This window comes from Pelophylax lessonae (assembly GCF_965119305.1).
Source record: "Pelophylax lessonae genome assembly, chromosome: 10".
In the NCBI taxonomy this organism is placed as follows: Eukaryota; Metazoa; Chordata; class Amphibia; order Anura; family Ranidae; genus Pelophylax; species Pelophylax lessonae.
The window spans coordinates 171757093-171781535 of record NC_138777.1 but is presented as its reverse complement, the minus strand read 5'-3'; the positions used below and the strand labels follow the sequence as shown (position 1 = coordinate 171781535).

Sequence of the window (24443 nt, the reverse complement as noted above, 5' to 3'; positions counted from 1 at the left end):
CCCCCAAGCCGTGAAATAAAAGAAAAGGGGATCTAGTGCTCTCTGTATGTAACATTTAATTGGCTCATAAGCAAAGGAATCGCACTTACATGATATCCGACATATAAAAGTATGCAGAGCCTGCAGCGTGCTGGGACCGTGCTGTATTACTTCCTGGTTAAGGCCATGGATCAGATGGACCAATCCCTGATTGCAGACCAACCACAAGTGGACTACCTTTCCTTTCTTGCATGGACTGTCTCTCGCAATACTTATATCAATATCATTGTGCAATTTTATGTTGATTTTTGTCTCTGTGGGATATCTATCAGAGGATTTTAGACTGCGCTGCACTACTATTTTATACATTGTTTTAAGGTGTTTTTGATTGTCCTTGAAGTGTTGGCTGCTGGTCTACATATTGTTTTCTCATAATTCAGCGCTGAATCTTTAACACAAAAAAAAAAAAAAAAAAAAACCTACCTTGAAAAATGAAAATTTCTTCGCCAGCGCTGCCATCTCAGGTGCGGGCAGCTGAAGCCGCAGCGTCCCTCTTCGTGTCCTCTTCGGTGACGTCTGAGTCCCACAATGCACTGCTCCGGCCCCGCTCGTCACTTCCGGTGCAGGCGTGGCATCCCTGCACAGCTTCTGTGGCGCGCAAACTGTGTTTGCTGTGTCCTTTGGACACAGATCGGGGTAAAGAGCCAATCACAGCAGCTGTTTACCATGTGATCAGCTGATCATGATGTAAACACACATTATCTGCATTCCTTTCCTCACTTTGGGTAGTGTGAAAGGGAACATCTGCACTGATAAATCAGGGCACTGATCAGTGTTCTGATTGTTAGTGCCACCTCATCAGTGCCGCCTCATCAGCACACCTCAGTGAAGGAGAAAAGTTACCGTTGTGCAAAATGTGAAAGGGAAAGAGATGATCCTTGGGGGACCCCCCCCCCCCCCCCCAGGTCACCAGAACTAGTGTCCCTATTGGAAGATTTCCCCTCTTACTTTTCTGGGGACAACCCAAAATTTGGGTTTTTCTTTTACTTTTACTTTCAGTGATAATGGTATACGGGGAAAAATAGAGGGGGTGATTCTTCTACACAGACATAATTAAAAACTAACCAGTGTTCTAATCCATCTTCACTGTGTCCTAGCAAAAAAAAGTTTTGCCTTTAGTTATACTTTAACCACTTCCCACCGTGACCTTCGGTTTCAGTGGTATAACCGGGATGATGCCTGCACCTACAGGTATCATTGTTTGCTGCCAGCGATTCCCCTTTCAGGCAGAAATTATCCGAATGGCTAATTAGCCCTTTGATCACTGCTGCGGAAGGGAGTCCCACTCCCCTTCCGCCGTCACCTCTCCCGGGCTCTCCGGTCCCATTGCGGAGGCTGGGAGCGATTGCTGTCTGGGACAGAGAGAGGAACTGACGTTGTTCATTGAGGATAAATCTCTGAGCCTAGGTTCACACTGAAACTGATTAATTCCTGTGCACCGCACTGAAATCGCACTATGTTCGTGCAATCTGCTGCGGTTTTCGAAGTTAAATTAACAACACCCTGAAACAGACGGGTCCTGCACAATTTTGATGTGGTGCAAATTGCGCCATACAAAATTAATGGCTCAAATCGCACCGCACAGACATCGCATGGACTTGCACAGGAATGCCGTGCGAATCACAGGCGGTGAACCAGAGCTGAATCTGTGGAATCACTCCACTCCCACACCTATTGATGTTACCCCACTGCTATGGGCCTATTGATAATTTTGTTACTACCTAAAGTATGGATTTTTTTTTTTTTTAATTATTTTTCAGGATTTCTATAGCGCCAGCAGTTTACGCAGCACTTTACAATGTTAGAGGGAGACAATGCAATAAAATACAACATGATTAAGAGGACCCTGCTCAGAAGAGCTTACAATCTAATGGGGTGGGGTAGGTTTTACAAGAGGTTGTCGCAGTGGGGAATGAGCTGATGGAAGATTAGTTGGTGGTGTGATAGGCTTCCCCGAAGAGATGAGTTTTCAGGGATCGCCTGAAAGCAGCTAGAGTAGGAGATAGCTACGAGATTCAGACGTAGAAGGCTTTCTGTTGGTGATGCTTTGCAAAAAATGATTTTCTTTTGTAGGCAATCCATAAACCCCCTCCAAAAAATTAAAAATGCACTTGTTTTACTTGGGTCAGTGTTGGTGATTCTTCTACACAGACATAATTAAAAACTAACCGGTGTTCTAATCCATCTTCACTGTGTCCTAGCAAAAAAAAGTTTTGCCTTTAGTTATACTTTAACCACTTCCCACCGTGACCTTCGGTTTCAGTGGTATAACCGGATGATGCCTGCACCTACAGGTATCATTGTTTGCTGCCAGCGATTCCCCTTTCAGGCAGAAATTATCCGAATGGCTAATTAGCCCTTTGATCACTGCTGCGGAAGGGAGTCCCACTCCCCTTCCGCCGTCACCTCTCCCGGGCTCTCCGGTCCCATTGCGGAGGCTGGGAGCGATTGCTGTCTGGGACAGAGAGAGGAACTGACGTTGTTCCCATCTCTGGAAACCGGGAGCAGCGAGTATTCGTCACTTCCGGTCCCACCCCTTTGTTTACCTGGCCACCAGCGGCCAGAGAAGCAGCCAATCAGACTGATCTCGGTCTGATCAGCTGCATGGGGGTCAGAGGAGAGATTTGAGGTCTAATAGACCCCAAATCTCTCCATAAAGAGGGTCTGTTATGACCCATGCTATCACAAGTGATGTTGTTTATCCCTTTGTTATAGCAATAATGTTTGTATAAAAAAAAGTTTGTATTAATTAAAATACAAAAAAAAAATCGCCTCCCATCCCACTGCTTATGTGCAAATGCGAATGTATATGGTACTCCTGCGTGCATATGTAAACGGTCATCGCACCACACGTGTGGTATTGTTGCGAACGTCAGAGCGAGAGCAATAATTCTAGTACCATACCTCCTGTGCCACTCTAAACTGGTAACCTGTAAAGGCCTTTAAAGCGACGTCAATGGAGAATTTTGCCACCATTCCACAGACAGACACAATTTTAAAGCATGACATGTTGGGTATCTATCTACTCGGTGTAACATCTTTCACATTATACAAAAAAATTGGGCTAACTTTACAGTTTGGTTGTGTGGTTTGTTTGTTTTTTTTTTTGTTTTTTTTTTTCCCCAAAACAATTACGTTTGAAAAACTGCTGCGCAAATACCGTGTGACATAAAAAATTGCAACACACACCATTTTATTCTATAGGGTCTCTACTTAAAAAAAAAAAAAAAAAAATGTTTGGGGGTTATTTTCTAGCAACAAAAGTAGATTTTTTCATGTAGAAGCGATGTCAGAATAGGCTTGGAAAGGAGGTGGCTAAAGTGCATTGGGGGTCATTCACATATGATGCTCTTTACCACAGGGCAGTGGTGTGGTTGGACCGCGATACTATCCTGACCCTAAACTTCTTCCCGGCCTCAATGTTAGCTTGAAATCATAAACTGATCTTAACCCACTAAGGCCGGCCAAGCACTGTTTGAATCTCTGCTGGTTCAGTAGGGAACCAGCTGAGATTTGAACCATTAATGAGCAGGCTGAATCTACCAAGTTTATCGATTGATCAACTTTGGTACAACCAACCTGCCAGATTCTGTTGCGATTATCACTAGCGACTGCTATAGCTGCTAGAAACAGTGATTTCTTCAGAATAACAAAAGGTAGGAATCTGCAACAAAGTTTGTTTAAAAATCCTTGTAATGTCCATAGATCACCCAGAGGGGAATATTGTTTTCGTTGTTTTTTTTTCTTCTCAACAAAACTGGAGTTACACTTTAATGACATCGAGGGACAGCCCACAATCCATCCAGAGCAGGAAAGAAAATCGCACCATCTATGGCCAGCCTAAATCATAGGGTAAGTAGTACAAATTATGCATGCAGACTAAACAAGCATTTAACCCTTGATCAGTAGATTAATTCCCGGAGTTCAGCATTAAAAATTAGACTGCCCTGCGCATGGAATCAGTGCAAAAAAACCCCACTTGGTTCAAAAACAAAAAGTGGATCTGGATTCAGTATTTGAGATGTCCCTGTAGGTCTATATAGAAGAAGAAATTATTATTTTTATTTAAGAAGAAATTATTATTTTTATTTAAGAAGAAATTATTATTTTTATTTAAGAAGAAATTATTATTTTTAAGAAGAAATTATTATTTTTAAGAAGAAATTATTATTTTTTATTTAAGAAGAAATTATTTATCTTTTGTAACAGCTGTTTGCATCCAATCCATGAGGATTTTTTTTTCCTTTTCCTTTCTGCAGTACTTTGCGCTATTTTCTGACGTTTTAAAATTATAGTGCTGTCTATCCTTTTGATAATTACCTTGCAGCTAAGCATTTGTATGGATTGCCTATAGGAAGGAAAACTGAGAACTGATTTTTCTGGATTCAGCCCACGCTGCCTGGAGTGAGTCATAAAGGGGGTGGCACTATGGCCGTGTTCTGGAATGCAGGGAGTTGGGTAAAGGTTTCCAAACCTAGGGAGTGAAGGGTTGTAATATCGTATATACAGGGCGTTAGACCTGCGGCCCTCCAGTTCTTGAAGAAAATTGGGGATATAGATATATATTCTCACAAAGGGGAGTACACCCCTCGCATCTTTGTAAATATTTTATTATATCTTTTCATGTGACAACACTGAAGAGATGACACTTTGCTACAATGTAAAGTAGTGAGTGTAAAGCTTGTATAACAGTGTAAATTTGCTGTCCCCTCAAAATAACTCAACACACAGCCATTAACTTCTAAACCACTGGCAACAAAAGTGAGTACACCCCTAAATCAAAATGTCCAAATTGGGCCCGATTAGCCATTTTTCCCTCTCTGGTGTCATGTGACTCGTTAGGGTCTCAGGCACTTTTTTTTTTTATGCAGACAAGGATGACACTCTGGATTGTCCGTTCCGTATGTCCGTTTATCATCCCATCCATTTGCGGATGATAAACTGAGATAATGTATGTCAATGGGATTGCAGATGTCAGCGGATGACACCGCTGACATCCGTTACTTTTTTTAAACTGAAGAAAAATAGGGTTCTCTTCCGTCTCAAAAAAAGGAACTGATCGGAAAGGATGCAAATCGGATGTCAGTGGATGGTCAGTGCTGCTGAAACTGGGGAGTTACATTTCATTGAGGGAACCATGAATGCCAACATGTACTGTGACATACTGAAGCAGAGCATGATCCCCCCCCCCCCCTCCCATCGGAGACTGGGCCGCAAGGCAGTATTCCAAGTTGATAACGACCCCAAACACACCTCAAAGACTACCACTGCCTTGCTGAAGAAGCTGAGGGTAAAGGTGATGGACTGGCTAAGCATGTCTCCAGACTTAAACCCTATTGAGCATCTGTGGGCATCCTCAAACAGAAGGTGGAGGAGCGCAAGGTCTCTAACATCCACCAACTCTGTAATGTCGTCATGGAGGAGTGGAAGAGGACTCCAGTGGCAACCTGTGAAGCTCAGGTGAACTGCGTGCCCAAGAGGGTTAAGGCAGTGCTAGAAAAAAATGGTAGCCACACAAAATATTGTCATTTTGGGCACAATATGGACATTATCATTTAGGGGTGTACGCACTTTTGTTGCCAGTGGTTTGGACATTAATGGCTGTGTGTTGAGTTATTTTGAGGGGACAGCAAATTTACACGGTTATATAAGCTGGCTGTACACTCACTACTTTACATTGTAGCAAAGTGTCATTTCTTCAGTGTTGTCACATAAAATATATACAAAAATGTGAGGGGTGTACTCACTACTTTTTTTTTATTTTTTTTTTTATTTTTTTGCATCTCATTGCTGCTAATCTCCTGCAGCTACTTTTTTCTAAATGCATACACTCCAGTTACGGCTGCTTGGTATTTTTCAGGGCAGGTTTCCGGAAGGCGTCAACAGTGGCAGATCAGTTTGCCCTCTGATAACTCCTTTCTTCCTTTTTATTTATTTTTTACAATTGCTCAGTTACTTCCGGGATTCCATGTCTAGGCAAATTATGTCATACATTCCAGGAATCTTCAGGGGAGGAGGATTTTCTAAGCTAAGCACCTCCTCTTGCCTGTAGGGGTACTTGATTCTGGTAAGCGTGGGACCTAAGGAGAGGGGGAGCACCTTATCTTTTGCCCACTCGCTGCACTCCGGGTCACTTCAAAAAAGAGCACCTTATGGCACTTTTCCACTGCATGGAACCGTAACGGTTCGGCACGCTTTTGTGCTTTTCCACTGCTGGTACCGCATGGTATAGGGTCGGAACGGTTCGGTACGGTACGGTATAGGTTTGCTTTTCCACTGCATGGAACCGAACGGTACGGTACAGCTCTGAAAAAACAGTACCTACTCGATTGTGGTTCCAACAGGTACCAAACTGGTACCATATCCCACAATCCTTTGCATGCAGTCACTACTAGCCACTGATTGGTCAGAGAATCCCACCCACCCTGTTGTTATCCCACCCACTTAACTTTAGTACTACTTTAGTGGAAAAGCAAACCGTACCGTACCGAACCGTTCCGACACTATACCATGCGGTACCATGCAGAGGAAAAGCAAGCAGGGCCGAGTAGAGCCGAGCCGGTACTTGCAGTGGAAAAGTGCCATTAATATCTCCTATGGACTTTGCACCAGATTGTCACTAACTTGTGTTTGCACTTTTTATTGATTCCTGCATTTAAATGTATTCATATATGCTTTATAACCTTGCCGTTTGAATTGAGGTTATATTTAATTACGGACTTATATATGCTTTTTAATTTTGGATAGTCCACTATAAATCTAAACATTGTACAATATTGTATTGGACACTCTTTGTCACAAACTTGTTTTTGCACTTCTTATTGATTTTTGTATTTATATTTATTCTCATACGCTATATAGCTTTGTAGTTGGTATTGAAGTTATATCCAATTACGGACATATATATGCATTTTTAATTGTGGTTAGTACACCAATTTATCACTATAAATTTACTCATCTGGCTGTGGGAACCTCCCCTTTGAGGACAGTCGGATTAATCAACCTCTTTTTATTTAAATATTTATATTTTTATTTTAGGGTGATCACGCCCATCGCACATAGCACTTTCTTCATTTTGGGATTTTCCACTGGATTTATTTATATATTTATTATTCGAGTGGCCTATCGCTCATTTTCTGGCACTTTGCACTTTCTTACACCTAAACATACATATATGGTTACATTGTCGTGTTGTTATGCACTGTAGATGAGATTTTTTAAATTGCACCAACCACTTTGCTTTACAAAGATTAACTCTATATACCATATTTAGATGTCAACTAACCACTATCAGACAACCCACTCTATTCATCTGTTAAACACCCTACATCTGGCAGCGCCAATCACTTCCTTTCTTTTGCATATACTGTACATTTGATGCATCCTTTTTCAAGGCTGTATTTTTGAAGTGGGCTGCAGCCAAGTTTGATTTCTAGCTTTTATCCTAAGCGTGGATTCCTTTGCTTTTATTTAGACCGCCATTTAATACTCCAGAGTCTTTGCTAAAAAAATATATATAATCTTTGGGGGTTTTAAGTAATTTTAACTTGTAAACAACAGATGTCAGAAATGGGCTCGGTCCAGAAGTGGTTAAAAGTGGATCTTCCGCTTTAAGTGCTCCTGACCCTCTGACATGTCACATTTTGCATGTCATTTTTTTTTTTTTTTGGTGGGTTGGGGGGAGCAGGTACCTAGTTTTGACAGGTACCTGCTCTCACTTCTGCCCGGGCCGCCTAGGTGGCTCGGGGCGTACGTTTTCTCCCCCCCCCCCCTCCTGGCAATCTTCTGGGACATGTCACAGGTCCCAGAAGATTGCCTGGCCAGTCACAACGCGCTGCGCACTTGGCTATGAAGCCACAAGCTGTCACAGCCGGGTGCCCACAGTAGTGATGCTGGCGCTGCGGGGAGAAGACGGAGAGAACCAAGGCTCCCCCCGGCCGCATCGCTGGACCGTGAGACAGGCGAGTATGTGTTTATTAGAAGTCAGCAGCTACAAAAGCCAGTGGAACTCCGCGTTAATTAGCATGCATTAACTTCACATGAAAAAATGTGTCACTAGGTTCACTTTAAAGCTGATCTTCTTTATGCTTCTATAGCGAATGATGCATTGTAAAATCTTGATCACATGTTTTAGAGTTGATGTAAAGTTGCTGTTTTGATCTCATTATCTAAAATGTACTTATTGCATCTTCCTTGTTTTAGGCAACAGAGTTAAAAGAAAAGGGCAACAAGTCCCTCTCCGCTGGAGATTTGGATGAAGCAGTGCGATGCTACACTGAAGCCATCAAGCTAGACCCCAAAAACCACGTGCTTTATAGCAACCGCTCTGCAGCATATGCCAAAAAGAGAGAATATGCCAAAGCGCTGGATGATGGCTGCAAAACTGTTGAGCTTAAACCAGACTGGGGCAAGGTATGGACATGCGATGCACTCAGTTCATATGCTTAGCAGCTTAGATGTGCAATTACATGGGAGAAATTCTCGTGTGGTGACAGGCAGATATCCGGTGACTGACCACTCTCAGGGAGGTAGAAGTCCTGTGATCTCTTTTGCTCTTCTGAGATGTAAGCATGCTGGCACATCTGCCTGCCTTTGTCTCATCAGTCAGCCTCTAGGCCGCAACACATATCTGGCTACAGTCTATGGCATCTGACAGCTCCTTTCTTGTGTGTTCCGTGGTGGTTCTCTGCTCACATCCCTGGCTTCAACATCGCTCCTGTCATCTCTGTCGGGAGTGGACTCGGCACTGGCTGCTCCACATGGAGCTTGTTATATGCCTGTTTTAAGTAACTTTTATGGGTGCAATTTTATTGTATTTTAACATACTTATGAATAAATTCTGCTACACTATAGGTGGCTTGGCGCATCTTTCTCCCCTTCCTTCTGTTGCATTTTTCAGGTTCTCAGGCTATTCAGAGGTAGCCGAACTACAGCCAGCTGTGCCAGAGACTATCTACTAATTGATGATAGCCCAGACTTCCATGGTTATATAGGGTCTATATATACATGCATATATCTTTGTCATTTTGTATCCTTCCTTCTCAGCATTATTTGAGGTGTACCTACTCTCATCTGATGTCAATATAGTCCCTCATAACACCATTCAATTTGAGTGCCTAAGATCATCCCTTGATTGTAACCAGTGTAGCGCTGAGTGTTGGTAGTTTTCCCTTGTGATTGACAGCAGCAACAGCCAATGGCTCCCACTGCTGCCTCCATGGGCAGTAAGCAGAGTGAGCGGAAAGAGCCACTGGTCTTGGGTACGAAGCTAGATCCAGATCGCTCTCAGATAAGTATAAGGGGGGTGGCTGGCTGGAGCTGCACACAAGGGTTTGTTTGTGTTTTTTTTGTTTTTTTTTTGTTTTTTTTTTGGGGGGGGGGGGGGGGGAATTTTAAAAGAAAAATGTAAAAAAAAAACAGGCTCATACTTACCTGCTCTGTGCAGTGGTATTGCACAGAGCAGCCCTGGACATCTTCTTCCTGGGCAAGGGATGCATTAAGGTAAAAAATGTTTAGGCTTTAGTTAAAAATTAAATTAAGTGGTTTTAAAGGCTAAATGTTTTTTTTCACTTCATGCATTCTATAAATGAAGGTAAAAACCTTCACTGTGCTCTAATACTTACCCGAGGCTGATATTGATCCAGCTATGTGCACAAGAGCAGCAACTCTCAGCTTTCTTCATCCTCATTGGTTTAGACACAGCAACGGGGTGCCATTGGCTCTCACTGTTGTCAATCATAGCTAGAGAGGGGGAAGGGTGAGCCCCATTCTGTTTGTCAGTGGACACAGAGTGGGGCTCGGGTGCAAGTGTGCACAAGTTCCCCCCATAGCAATTTGCTACTTGCTTTAGTGAAGTGATGAAGCATTGGCTAACTATAGTATTCATGCTGATTATCATGCAATATTGCATCTCTGCTCTGGGCGCTGGATGGGCTTGTCTTGGAAGTGCCTGTAGGTCTCCATTTGTTAACGTGTGGCAGACGCTCTCAAGTTTTTTTTTTTTTTTTTTTTTTTTTTTTTTTTTAAATCTTCATTTCTTAAAAAAAAAAAAAAAACATCATATACCTGTAGATTTGTGTACGTGTTCCTAGGTGCTAAACTTTTAATTTTATTTTCCTCCAGGGTTACTCGAGAAAAGCAGCAGCTCTGGAATTTCTTAACCGCTTTGAGGAGGCAAAGAAAACATATGAAGAGGGTCTTAGACATGAGCCAACAAATGCACAATTAAAAGAAGGACTGCAAAATATGGAAGCAAGACTGGCAGGTACGGATTTAGTCTTTTCCAGGGCGCATCTAGCGCTACTAACTATATATGTGACTTCATACCGGTGTGATTTCACAGTCGCCGATCAGTGCGATTTCACATAGATGTCAATGCAAGTCACACAGAATTAGTGCAGGAACTTTTTTCACGACCCCGTGTCATGAGTCACGGCTATTTGAATGGTTCTACTGCCGCAAATGGGGTCTGACTTGTCAAGTCGCATTGCTGTGAACCAGGGCTTAGGGTTGTTTGTCTGAAAATGTATTTAGAATGAGTATGATAGTGTCCTTTCTCCTACAATTTGCTGAGAGATGCAACATGATTTAGTGGTCAATTATGCCAATCCTTCTTCCCTTTTTTTTTTCGCAGAGAGGAAGTTCATGAATCCTTTTAATTCCCCCAACTTATTCCAGAAGCTAGAATCAGACCCTCGTACGAGAGCCCTGCTCAGTGACCCAAGTTACAAAGAATTGATAGAGCAACTAAGGAACAAGCCATCTGACCTTGGAACGTAAGTAAAATAAAGTTATTTTTCTTCTTCGCAATTTTAAAGCGTGACTTGTTTGGTATCTATTTGGCGTAACCTCATCCTTTTATATTTTACAAGCCAATTGGGTTATTATTTTAATTGCATTAAAACTCAGTGTATTTTTTTCCTTAAAACAAAAAATGCGTTTGAGAATCGGCTGCGCAAATACTGTGTGACGTAAAAAATTGCAACAGCCACCAATTCTCTACGACCTTTGTGTTAACAAATATATAATGTATTGGGGTTCAGAAAAGTCCTGGAGCTGAAGTGGAGCTTGAAGTGGTTAAATTTATCAGGTTAGACCTTCTCATTGTATGTTTTAGGGCAGTTTTTGCGAGCATATGTTGCAGACCACCCAGTTTTTTTGTTTTCTCTTTTCCTTCTCTCAAATATCCCTTCTTTTTCCTTTTCTAGAAAGCTTCAGGATCCACGAGTTATGACAACTTTGAGTGTATTGCTTGGAGTAGATCTAGGCAGTGTGGATGATGAAGAAGAGGAACCTCCAGCACCACCTCCTCCCACTCAGCCCAAAAAAGAGAACAAGCCTGAGCCAATGGAAGAAGATCTCCCTGAAAATAAGAAACAGGTGAGAAGTGACCCATGAAATGTTACAAGATAAATGCAAATTAGACCCAATGCTGGAAATAAAGTAGGAGAGTAAAGCTTGCAAACTTATTTATTTATTTATTTTTTTCTCTAAAGCTTTATTGTGACCTTAAAGCCGTCCATAGCCCATGTGTGTTTCTCCTTCCTTTTTTTTTTTTTTTTTTTTTCCCTAGGGGAAGAACACAGGGATTATTTCTAGTGGCTATATCCCCTTTCACAAATTTTTTATAAAAGTCTGGCATTGTGGTTGTACCCAAATTGATCCATGGATCGACTTGAGTACAATCAGTCTGCTCATAGATAATTTGAATCTCTGCCTGTCCCTGCTGAACCAGCCGAGATTTGAACCATCTATTTCTGGTTTAAGAGACACTTTTTGGAAGTTTTTATTCTGTCAATGTTTTCAGCCATTAAGCTTGTCTTTCAGGGGCTGCAGTTGCTGACTTCCTTAAAGAGGAACTGCAGTCTGCTCACAATTTTGTAATAAAGACATCCTCTACCATTCTGAAGCCCTCCATCCAACCACTTTGCATATTTCATATATACTGTACTGTGATTTTGCACTTGCCAAATATTCTGCAGAAATTTCCCTCTACTAAATCTGGTTGCAGCCATTTTAACTGTGGGCAGCTGAAGCCGCTGACTGTTCACTTCCTGGATTTCTACACGCACACAATTTTATTTATATAATATATATATATATATATATATATATATATAATTCACCCAGACAGGCACACACCACTGCTTGTCTGCACATTTCTCCTCTCTGGATGAATACACATGGATCACTGCAGTCTCCTGTTATCTCCACCCTCATCCAGCAAACACCAGCTTTTCTTGGCTTTCCTAATGACTAATCCCTCTCTCCCTTGCTGGAAAACTCTCATGCGATTAGAGAGCGAGCTGTGCATGTCACCAGCCTGGACATTTTACCAGACAGAGGAAGTGGGCTGTATAAGGTGTTTATTGGCAGAAAAAAAAAAAATTTCTGTCCAAAGTTAAAATAACAAGGGCAGAGGATTTAATAGATGGAAAGATGAAAAAATGACTGCAGAGCCGCTTTAACCTCTTGCTGCCAAATAACACACCTGGTACATCATTTTACTTTTAAGTGGTTGTACTGGGGTGATGTGTTTGAAAAATCACATGTAAACCTAAAGTGCCAGAAAATGCCTGGTCTTCAATGGGTTAATATTTTAGTTGCTTGACTATCTCAAACTTCACTATTTCCTGAATGGCAGACGTGGAACACCTGTCTACGATATCTGAACCCCATCCTGACTGGATCTGTCCTGAGGCCTGGTACCCCCTTTTTGGGTCCCTGTATGCCTCATGGCCCCACCATTTTGTTGTAGCCTGTGTGGTTCTGTACATGGCAGCCATTTTTGTCTAGTTTGGCAACCATTTTATTGTGGTTTACCATTGCAAATAGCAGCGGCCATGACAGTGAAGCCCTGTGGGTGGCAATTTCGGCGGTGGGAGCCCCTCCTTATCCCCAGGGGCTGACTCATGGATCCTTTAGCTTCCTGATCACCACACATGCAGTGCAGAATTTTCTGGTGCTTGCAGGTGGCTGTGTCAGTGGGTGGTGAGTCTGGTGGGGTTCTTCCCCTCTCTGCTGGGGATCGCTCTGTACCTTGTGCTTGGTGACTGGGTGGTGCTGCCAGTGCTGTGAGGGTTGTCCCTTAGCAGTGGGTTACACTTTTTGTGGGGTCCCCTTTGGTTATTCATGGAATCCTTGGAGCAGGTTTCCCTACCTGATCCCCTGTCTTTGAGGCTGCGGGGCCCTCCGCGTCCCAACCATCAATCGATGCACTGACGGCGGTCCTGTAGTCCCTTGTGTCCTGGGTGGAGGCGGCTTGCGGGCGACGGGCTTGCAAAACGCCCCCTGCCTCATCTGTCTCCTCAGATCCTGAATCTGATTCGGCTGCCTGCTGGGTCTGCGACCACGCTCCTGGAATCCTCTGATAGTGAGGATGATTCCTCCATGTCAGGCACTGGTAGATGTACTGATTGTATCTGTGAGTGAGACCCTGAAGATAGAGGACACGGCTGAAGCTGGCACAGAGGCGCAGGTACCCTTTGGCACTCACAAGCCATCCAGAGTGGCACCTATTTTGACAGAATTGTCGCTAAAGAGTGGGGACAATCAAAGCGTCCCTGTGGGTTTCCTAAGCGCTTTATTAGGCTTAACCCCCATAAGGAGTCCCTTCTTAAGAAGTGGTGGACCCTCCGGTTTCCAGATTAAACAAGGAAATCATGATTCCGGTGGAAGAGTCCCCGGAATTTAGGGATCTGGCTGACCAGGGGGCGGATGTTATGGCCCACATTAGGTACACATTAGCAGGTTCAGCAATGAGGCCGGTATTTACCATTGCCCTAGTGCCGCAAACGCTGACCGAGTGGGCTAAGCTCCTATGCCGTGACCTGGAGAGTAAACCACTCCCTCCTGCCTTTGCTGAGCTGTTGGACCAGCTGGTCCAGAGTTGCAGTTTCTGTGATTCCTCCTTGGATGTGGCTCTCCTGATGGCTCGCCTCTTTTTTGGTGATGGTCCTTCGGTGTATCATTTGGCTTAAATGCTGGTCTGCAGACCAGGCTTCTAAGAAGGCCTTGACTGATTTTTCCCTTTTGTCTTTTTGGAGCTTCCCTGGATGACGACATTAAAGGTCTCACAGGGGGGGGGGGGGGGGGAGAAAGAGTACCTTTCTTCCACAGGCTGCTGAACCTCGTTGTAGACGTGGATCCTCCTCGGCTCATAAGGTGTGTTTCTCTTTCCCCCCCCCCCTCTCAGGGTTGACTGACAAGGGTTCGAAGCCTTTCAGGGCCTTCTCTGGAGGCTTCAAACGAACCTGGTCTGGCAAGCCGAGAGCAGGATTCTCCAGAACCGTGGACGAGGCTTCTTAAGCAGGAAGGTACACCCTCACCCGTATCAGGGGTGGGAGGACATCTTTGCTCGTTTTCAGACCTGTGTACTTCACTGGTGCAAGACAAGTAGGTCCACAAAATTATTCCTTTCCAGTTACAAGATCGAGTTTCGCTCTTGTCCCCAGCAAGAGACAGAAAGTATTCTCATACTCAGTGCCCAGTGTCAGCGGCCATCATCCCTAGTCAGTGTGAATACAAAAAGAATTCCCCTTGTGGTATGGGACTATAAATGCCGCTGAACACTGTATACTGCATAAAATAATCTTTATTGATACAAAATAGGACAAATCATAAAAAACACAATATTTAGAAAAAGACACAATTGCACATACAGGGCATTAAAAATGCATGCATTTGACAGACCGAATACCGAACCAGGATGGGGACGCTTAGGTACATAGGGCAATCATGGAACCGGAACCGACCCTACGCGTTTCGGGCATGGAATCAGCCCTTCCTCAGGGGTCACCCAGAGTTCCAGGTAGAGCGCCTAGTGTATCTAAAAAAGTAAAGCGATTTAATATATTGTAAAGCAAATATCTATATGGCTGTATTTCGCCTAGTATATCTAGGAAAACAATTGCTTCAATATACTTTAAAACAGACATTTGTACAATTGTATATTCACAAGCCGACAGTTGTGTACTCTGTCTTCTAACATACGCTCTATATCAATCAACCTACCCTTTGTGTCCAACCAGTGGATTGTATTGGTCTGTCGAATAAAAACGGTATTGCTACCGTGTGGAGGGATGCCCAAGTTTCCCAAAGCCCGTTCAGGGCAAGAGAACTCCGTGAGAGTATGGAAAGTATAGTAGCAGTAGCTGCCCGGAGGGACCAGCAGGGCACCACGATGACCAGTCAGTAATGGCTCAGCATGGACCGCTCACATATAAGAGAGTATAATCATTTGTGATACCTAATGCAAAAAATATCAAAATATAAAACACAAGGGTTGAAATGACCAGGGGTAATAATTCCCTGTAGATTGGTCACTGACCCCTTTAAGACCATGAAGACATTTACCTTTAGTATGTGGAGTAAATGTGACCGCAGAGGGTCAATTGAAGTGGCTGTGGTACAGGTCTTATGTTGGCGTAGACATAATTGTGATAGTTGTCTGAAAAATATTAAGGGGGGGGTATGGAGGCTGTTACAACCCCATTAGGTTGCACAAAGTGCAATATAGAAAGAGAGGGGGGGAGGGGTGTGTGATATGACCAAATCCCCGATTCGTGCAAAGAACCGAGGAATCCATGCAAGACACACAATAATGCAAACAAGTGAAAAAGATGCAGAGAAAGTGCATTAAATTTAGTATTGTATAGGTATATATATCATGCACAGGGCAGGGGGCATGGACGCACACATGCCTATGTGAATCCATAGTATACAGCATGATAATATGCTATATGTCATACTAACATGACTTACAGGTAATAAGAGAAGAAAAACTAAAACTGTCCACATTGATGTGTGCCATAGAAGCATGACCAGACCGCCGTGGACAGTCTTAGGATTGGTTTTTCGGCAGTGTGCATACATGACCACATACAAATAAGGCGTGCCATGTACCTATATAGTGGTGAGAAGATAGCCCATAAGATAGATAAGAATATGGGGAGGAAGGTGTGTTGGGCAATTGCAGGGGAGAGATTATATGGTGAATGAAAGAATACATGGTGAGTAGTGGTAGAGAACTTATACCAGATCGTGCAAATAGTCAACATACAGAAATATAATAAGAACGTATTAGTGAAGGGCAAAGTTAATGACAAAATGACATGCAGCAAAGAAGTTTGTATAGCTTACTGTCCCTGGGTGTTCGTGGGCTTGGCATCCTCTGCGGATAGCCATAAGCTCAGACTGTTTAAAAGGCATCGTATGACGCCGGCGCCTGCGCAGCAAGGACGTGTGACGTCAATGTGAGCAGTCCCGAGAGCCAATCCGGTCATCCGCCCGGAGAGCGCGGGCCCCGCCCATCCCGGAAGGAGAGGCCGGGTCCGCGCTCCACGGGCACCAGCGCGGGAAACCAGCTACTCAGGAAGAGAGCTGGAGTAAGTGGGGAGCCAGCACAGCAAGCGCCCCCTACCCGCGCCGGGGGAGCCTGCAACCATCGAGGGCAGCCAAAGTAAAGCCAGCGAGACGCTGGTGAGCAAAGAAGAGTGAACAAAAAAACGAAAGTATAGAAAGAAAAGGGAAGAATATAGGAGAAGCAAAAGGGGAGATGAAAAGGAGAAAAGAGAGAGGAAAAAGAAAAGGATAATGGAAAAGAAAAAAGAAGGAAATAGGTGAGCAGGGAGAAAAAACCCCCAAAGAAATGAAGTATATGGAGCTAATATGACAAAAAATTAATATGAAGAATTGTATAAAGGAAAAAGCAAATTTGACTCCATTAACCCCTACTGAGCAAAAATGAAGAAAAAAAGGGGGGGGGGGGAAAGGAAAAAAGGACAAGATATATATGTATATATACTTGTCCATCGCGGTGGCACAGTATTGGTCTCTCAATTGCATGTTACAACCAATATACATCGTATAGACATAGTCTGTGTAATGATGAATAAGGCCGTATTTCTACACCATATACTAGTCAGAAGGGTCCATTAGACCATCGTAGATAAAATTGTACAAAACCCTGCTTATAGTCAAATCAGAACATGTCAGGTCATCCACAAAAAATATGGCATATTATGTAAGTATGTTTATGATGCATATAAAATATATGACAAGAAAGTTCAAATGGGTCTATATCACCCAAGATGAAATACACGATATAAGTATTTGAATAGTATCAAACTATCTTAATATAGCGTCCTGGACATAAGTACTATATCATAGACCTAATCTTACACCCCATAGAATTATATGATACTGTTCGTTTAGCCGCACCCAGACCCATCTACCTGGGCGGTCTTTTTGAGATTTGATGATAAAAGTTGGGTGGTGAAGGAAATGGGAATGAGTAATAGGGGGTTTATGGTTATTCATCTTACATGGAAGTGAGGACACAGCCTATTTTAGAGGGGGACATAATCGTGATCATTGTTCCCAGCCGCCTGAGGAGAAACCCTCCAAAAATGGTCTGAAACTGATCACATTGTTCAGGCCCGGGGCTGTGGTGGCATTTAAGTCCAGGATCCAACGTGTTTCCCGCTGTAGAAGGGTCTTATTCCAGTCCCCGCCACGGGGACTGGGGTGGACCCTATCCAGAGCGAGAAACTTTGGAACAGGAGGGATACCTGTGTGCATATCTCGTACGTGTCTACCAAGTGGTAGATCAGGATCTCGTTTTTGCATACTCAATACGTGTCGATAGATACGTTTATGAAAGGGCAGTTGGGTCTTCCCTACATAGTAGGACCCACATGGACAGGAAAGCAAATACACCACCCCTGCCGTTTTGCAGTTAACGAAGTGGTGTGCCTTGAATGTCCTTCCATTGGGGAGACAAATGTTGGGGTCTCTATTAATATACTGGCAGTAATTACACCCCCCACATGTAAACGTTCCGAATCTTTTACATGGGTCTTTACGATATTTGCCAACAAATTCACTCCGTGTAAGATAGTCTTTTAAAGCTTTGGTTCTACGATACGTAATAGCCGGTCTCTGTGTAATATGTGGGCTGATATTAGGGTCACAACTCAACATATGCCAGTATTTTTGGATCGCTTTAAATACCTGTTGATGCTGTTCTGAATATTGCATTATGATGCGAGGGAGATTCGCATCCACAATGCCTGATTTAGTTTTATTCTTGTTTTTAAACAGCAGTTCTTGTCGCGTAAATGAGTTTGCTCTGTTAAACGCTTTTTTGAGGCAAGTTTTCGAATAACCTCTTTTTCGTAGGCGTGCCCTCAGGTTATTAGCCTCGATTTTGAATTGTGTATCATTTGAGCAAATTCTACGAATACGGAGGTATTGGCTGAAGGGTATGGATCTGACTAGTGGTGCCGGGTGTGAACTGGACGCATGCAAGATAGTGTTCGCGGATGTGGGCTTGCGGTATAGGGTAGTTTGTATATTTCCTAAGCCGTCCTTCTTAATGGTGATATCAAGGAAGTTAATTGAGTGTAAGTCATAGTTCATAGTAAACTTCAAATTGAAGTTGTTGTTATTCATATGAGTAACCCCCTCAATGAGTTCCTTAATCGAGCCGCTCCAAATAACTAAAATGTCATCAATGTAGCGGTACCAGGTTAGGACGTGCCTGGTCCAGCCTGTAGACGAATCCTCAGATAACAACTGGCGTTCCCACTCCCCCAGGTACAGGTTGGCATACGATGGGGCACACGAGGTCCCCATCGCAACCCCCTGCACCTGGAGGTAGTGGGACCCATCAAATGAAAAGATATTGTTGGTAAGTATAAATCTAAGGCCCTGTATGAGAAACCCATTGAGGTCACTTTGATGTCTATCAGATTGGGACAGTATTTTTTGGATTACCTGGATGCCCTTTTGGTGTGGTATCGAACTGTAGAGTGCTTCCACATCGATAGCCACCAACAGGGCATCCGATGGAATCACTGTCGACTCCAAAACCTGGAGTAGGTGAATCGTGTCCCTAACATATGAGGGTAGACTCTGTACAAAAGGACGTAGTTTTGAATCTATGAACTTACTTAGATTCTCTGATATGCTCCCACATCCGGACACTATCGGGCGCCCTGGGGGTTTGGAAGGGTGTTTATGGACCTTCGGTAGGCTGTAAAAGGTGGGGACCGCCGGAAATTTTGTCCGTAAAAAATCCCATGTAGGCTTATCTATGATATTGTAAAGATAGGCATGGTCCACCATGGTGTAGAATTCCAAGTTGGACCTATCAATGGCCTCTTTTGAGATAGGCCTATACCACTCCCTGTTATTGAGGATGCGAAGACACATGTCCTTATATTGTAAATTACTAAGTATGACTATGTTCCCGCCCTTATCTGATGGTTTGATCGTGAGATCATATTGCTCTATTAAAGACTTTAGAGCTTTTTTCTCCTCATTAGACAAATTGGAAGTGGTATTGGAAAATCGTATTTTATTTATCTCCTGTGTAGTCAGGGAGACAAATGCTGCTAAATTTGAGTTGAGATTAAGGGGCGGGAACATGTCTGACTTCTTCCGAAATATGGGCGTTGTTTGGACTATCGACTGGTCACGATCCGTCTCAACTAGGTTGAGTAACGAGTCCAGGTCGATATTGTCAATCAGATCTCTTTCCTCTTGTTCCTCAAGGAGTGATATAAGACAATCTAAGGCTTCATTTTCCTTTGTAGTTCTGCTATCTATTTTTGCAGAAGAGAGAGGGATTTTAGTTTTTTTGTCATACTGGGTTTTGAGTAGAACCTTCCTAGCAAATAAATGTAAATCTTTTATCATAGAGAATTTATCTGGTTTATTTTGAGGGCAAAAACTCAGGCCCTTTGACAGTAAGGATAGTTCTGCGGTGGTGATGGGGTAGTCCGTGAGATTAATGACGTCACAGTGGTCCTGTTCGGTATTTATATTGTTGGGGTCTGTGTGTAATAATACACTATCCCCCAGTGTCTTAGGAGGTGAGTCTAGATTATGGATTTCTCTTATATTTCCTGGTCCTCTGTCTCTAAAAAACCGTCAGAGTCTTCGTTTTCTAATCCTATCTCTGTTTGGGCCGTGCTGATGTTTGGACGCTTAGTTTGTTTAGACAGTGCATTGGTAGGGTCAGACATACCAGGCACATTGCGATTTTGGCGGGTGTTATATGTCCCTATTGGCGTAGGGAGTGCACGGCTTCCCTCTGTTATTTGCTTTTTAGATGGATTTTTTGACTGTTTATTAGGAGAATTTCGTTTATTCTTACCGGATTTTCTAGGGACATCCTGTTTAAAGGACGAGGACGAGACGGATGAATTCAAAGAAGAATTTGATCCGTATTGGTTTTTAGATGGTCTTAGTCCTCTAGGTAGTTGGTACGTTGAATGATTGGACCACCTGTACGCCACATGGTCACGGAAGGCCACTCTATCCCTACAGATTTTACGTTCCTTTTTGACGATGTTCTCACTAATAGTTTTGTCCAATTGTATCTTAATATTGGACTCCAGGTTTTTGTATCTAGGTGAGTCCTGGAAGGGTGTCAATTTTTCATAGATTTTATCAATTTTCCCTTCTAATAGTTTGATACGTTTATTGTACTCCTCTATCAATAGTAGCATCATATTTTTGGAGCAAATCTGTAGGTTTGATTCCCACCGCTTCTTGAATGCGTCATCCAGATCCTCCATAGTAGGGAAGATCTGGATGCGTAGACCGAACGGGTTGATGTCCTCCCTCACATACTGCTCAAAGTTCTCAATATGTAGATGTAGGTTCGTTCTTTTCTCAACCATTTTCTTGAGCTGAAAGAACAGAGAGTCTAGTTCAGACTCCTGGGCTTCCTTTTTGCCCTGCTCCCTATAAAAAGACAGAATACTCTCAAAGTTCTTGCCCTTGAACATTATGGACTCAATGAGTATTCGTAGGTAAGCAAAACTATATCCAGAAATAACTTAAACTTTAATTAGAGTAAATATAATCTTGATGATCGTAAATACTCATACACATTAGTTGTATGAGATAGATGTGGCAATGAGTATGAGAATACTAGAAACGGGGAAATGGGTGTCTTCCACCCTAATCGATAGAGACAGAAAGTATTCTCATACTCAGTGCCCAGTGTCAGCGGCCATCATCCCTAGTCAGTGTGAATACAAAAAGAATTCCCCTTGTGGTATGGGACTATAAATGCCGCTGAACACTGTATACTGCATAAAATAATCTTTATTGATACAAAATAGGACAAATCATAAAAAACACAATATTTAGAAAAAGACACAATTGCACATACAGGGCATTAAAAATGCATGCATTTGACAGACCGAATACCGAACCAGGATGGGGACGCTTAGGTACATAGGGCAATCATGGAACCGGAACCGACCCTACGCGTTTCGGGCATGGAATCAGCCCTTCCTCAGGGGTCACCCAGAGTTCCAGGTAGAGCGCCTAGTGTATCTAAAAAAGTAAAGCGATTTAATATATTGTAAAGCAAATATCTATATGGCTGTATTTCGCCTAGTATATCTAGGAAAACAATTGCTTCAATATACTTTAAAACAGACATTTGTACAATTGTATATTCACAAGCCGACAGTTGTGTACTCTGTCTTCTAACATACGCTCTATATCAATCAACCTACCCTTTGTGTCCAACCAGTGGATTGTATTGGTCTGTCGAATAAAAACGGTATTGCTACCGTGTGGAGGGATGCCCAAGTTTCCCAAAGCCCGTTCAGGGCAAGAGAACTCCGTGAGAGTATGGAAAGTATAGTAGCAGTAGCTGCCCGGAGGGACCAGCAGGGCACCACGATGACCAGTCAGTAATGGCTCAGCATGGACCGCTCACATATAAGAGTATAATCATTTGTGATACCTAATGCAAAAAATATCAAAATATAAAACACAAGGGTTGAAATGACCAGGGGTAATAATTCCCTGTAGATTGGTCACTGACCCCTTTAAGACCATGAAGACATTTACCTTTAGTATGTGGAGTAAATGCGACCGCAGAGGGTCAATTGAAGTGGCTGTGGTACAGGTCTTATGTTGGCGTAGACATAATTGTGATAGTTGTCTGAAAAATATTAAGGGGGGGTATGGAGGCTGTTGTGTGGAAGCACTCTACAGTTCGATACCACACCAACAGGGCATCCAGGTAATCCAAAAAATACTGTCCCAATCTGATAGACATCAAAGTGACCTCAATGGGTTTCTCATACAGGGCCTTAGATTTATACTTACCAACAATATCTTTTCATTTGATGGGTCCCACTACCTCCAGGTGCAGGGGGTTGCGATGGGGACCTCGTGTGCCCCATCGTATGCCAACCTGTACCTGGGGGAGTGGGAACGCCAGTTGTTATCTGAGGATTCGTCTACAGGCTGGACCAGGCACGTCCTAACCTGGTACCGCTACATTGATGACATTTTAGTTATTTGGAGCGGCTCGATTAAGGAACTCATTGAGGGGGTTACTCATATGAATAACAACTTCAATTTGAAGTTTACTATGAACTATGACTTACACTCAATTAACTTCCTTGATATCACCATTAAGAAGGACGGCTTAGGAAATATACAAACTACCCTATACCGCAAGCCCACATCCGCGAACACTATCTTGCATGCGTCCAGTTCACACCCGGCACCACTAGTCAGATCCATACCCTTCAGCCAATACCTCCGTATTCGTAGAATTTGCTCAAATGATACACAATTCAAAATCGAGGCTAATAACCTGAGGGCACGCCTACGAAAAAGAGGTTATTCGAAAACTTGCCTCAAAAAAGCGTTTAACAGAGCAAACTCATTTACGCGACAAGAACTGCTGTTTAAAAACAAGAATAAAACTAAATCTGGCATTGTGGATGCGAATCTCCCTCGCATCATAATGCAATATTCAGAACAGCATCAACAGGTATTTAAAGCGATCCAAAAATACTGGCATATGTTGAGTTGTGACCCTAATATCAGCCCACATATTACACAGAGACCGGCTATTACGTATCGTAGAACCAAAGCTTTAAAAGACTATCTTACACGGAGTGAATTTGTTGGCAAATATCGTAAAGACCCATGTAAAAGATTCGGAACGTTTACATGTGGGGGGTGTAATTACTGCCAGTATATTAATAGAGACCCCAACATTTGTCTCCCCAATGGAAGGACATTCAAGGCACACCACTTCGTTAACTGCAAAACGGCAGGGGTGGTGTATTTGCTTTCCTGTCCATGTGGGTCCTACTATGTAGGGAAGACCCAACTGCCCTTTCATAAACGTATCTATCGACACGTATTGAGTATGCAAAAACGAGATCCTGATCTACCACTTGGTAGACACGTACGAGATATGCACACAGGTATCCCTCCTGTTCCAAAGTTTCTCGCTCTGGATAGGGTCCACCCCAGTCCCCGTGGCGGGGACTGGAATAAGACCCTTCTACAGCGGGAAACACGTTGGATCCTGGACTTAAATGCCACCACAGCCCCGGGCCTGAACGATGTGATCAGTTTCAGACCATTTTTGGAGGGTTTCTCCTCAGGCGGCTGGGAACAATGATCACGATTATGTCCCCCTCTAAAATAGGCTGTGTCCTCACTTCCATGTAAGATGAATAACCATAAACCCCCTATTACTCATTCCCATTTCCTTCACCACCCAACTTTTATCATCAAATCTCAAAAAGACCGCCCAGGTAGATGGGTCTGGGTGCGGCTAAACGAACAGTATCATATAATTCTATGGGGTGTAAGATTAGGTCTATGATATAGTACTTATGTCCAGGACGCTATATTAAGATAGTTTGATACTATTCAAATACTTATATCGTGTATTTCATCTTGGGTGATATAGACCCATTTGAACTTTCTTGTCATATATTTTATATGCATCATAAACATACTTACATAATATGCCATATTTTTTGTGGATGACCTGACATGTTCTGATTTGACTAGAAGCAGGGTTTTGTACAATTTTATCTACGATGGTCTAATGGACCCTTCTGACTAGTATATGGTGTAGAAATACGGCCTTATTCATCATTACACAGACTATGTCTATACGATGTATATTGGTTGTAACATGCAATTGAGAGACCAATACTGTGCCACCGCGATGGACAAGTATATATACATATATATCTTGTCCTTTTTTCCTTCCCCCCCCCCCCTTTTTTTCTTCATTTTTGCTCAGTAGGGGTTAATGGAGTCAAATTTGCTTTTTCCTTTATACAATTCTTCATATTAATTTTTTGTCATATTAGCTCCATATACTTCATTTCTTTGGGGGTTTTTTCTCCCTGCTCACCTATTTCCTTCTTTTTTCTTTTCCATTATCCTTTTCTTTTTCCTCTCTCTCTTTTCTCCTTTTCATCTCCCCTTTTGCTTCTCCTATATTCTTCCCTTTTCTTTCTATACTTTCGTTTTTTTGTTCACTCTTCTTTGCTCACCAGCGTCTCGCTGGCTTTACTTTGGCTGCCCTCGATGGTTGCAGGCTCCCCCGG

The 24443-nt window shown here is 42.9% G+C and overlaps 1 protein-coding gene across 1 annotated transcript in view; it reads left to right on the top strand.

The window, feature by feature from the left end:
• Positions 1–24443, top strand: part of STIP1 (stress induced phosphoprotein 1) — a 98208-nt gene that overhangs the window by 11168 nt on the left and 62597 nt on the right. The window contains exons 2-5 of the mRNA XM_082270700.1: positions 8242–8451; positions 10162–10303; positions 10673–10814; positions 11247–11418. Of these exons, the coding sequence (XP_082126826.1) occupies positions 8242–8451; positions 10162–10303; positions 10673–10814; positions 11247–11418 (666 nt within the window). The remainder of the gene's footprint in view (positions 1–8241; positions 8452–10161; positions 10304–10672; positions 10815–11246; positions 11419–24443) is intronic.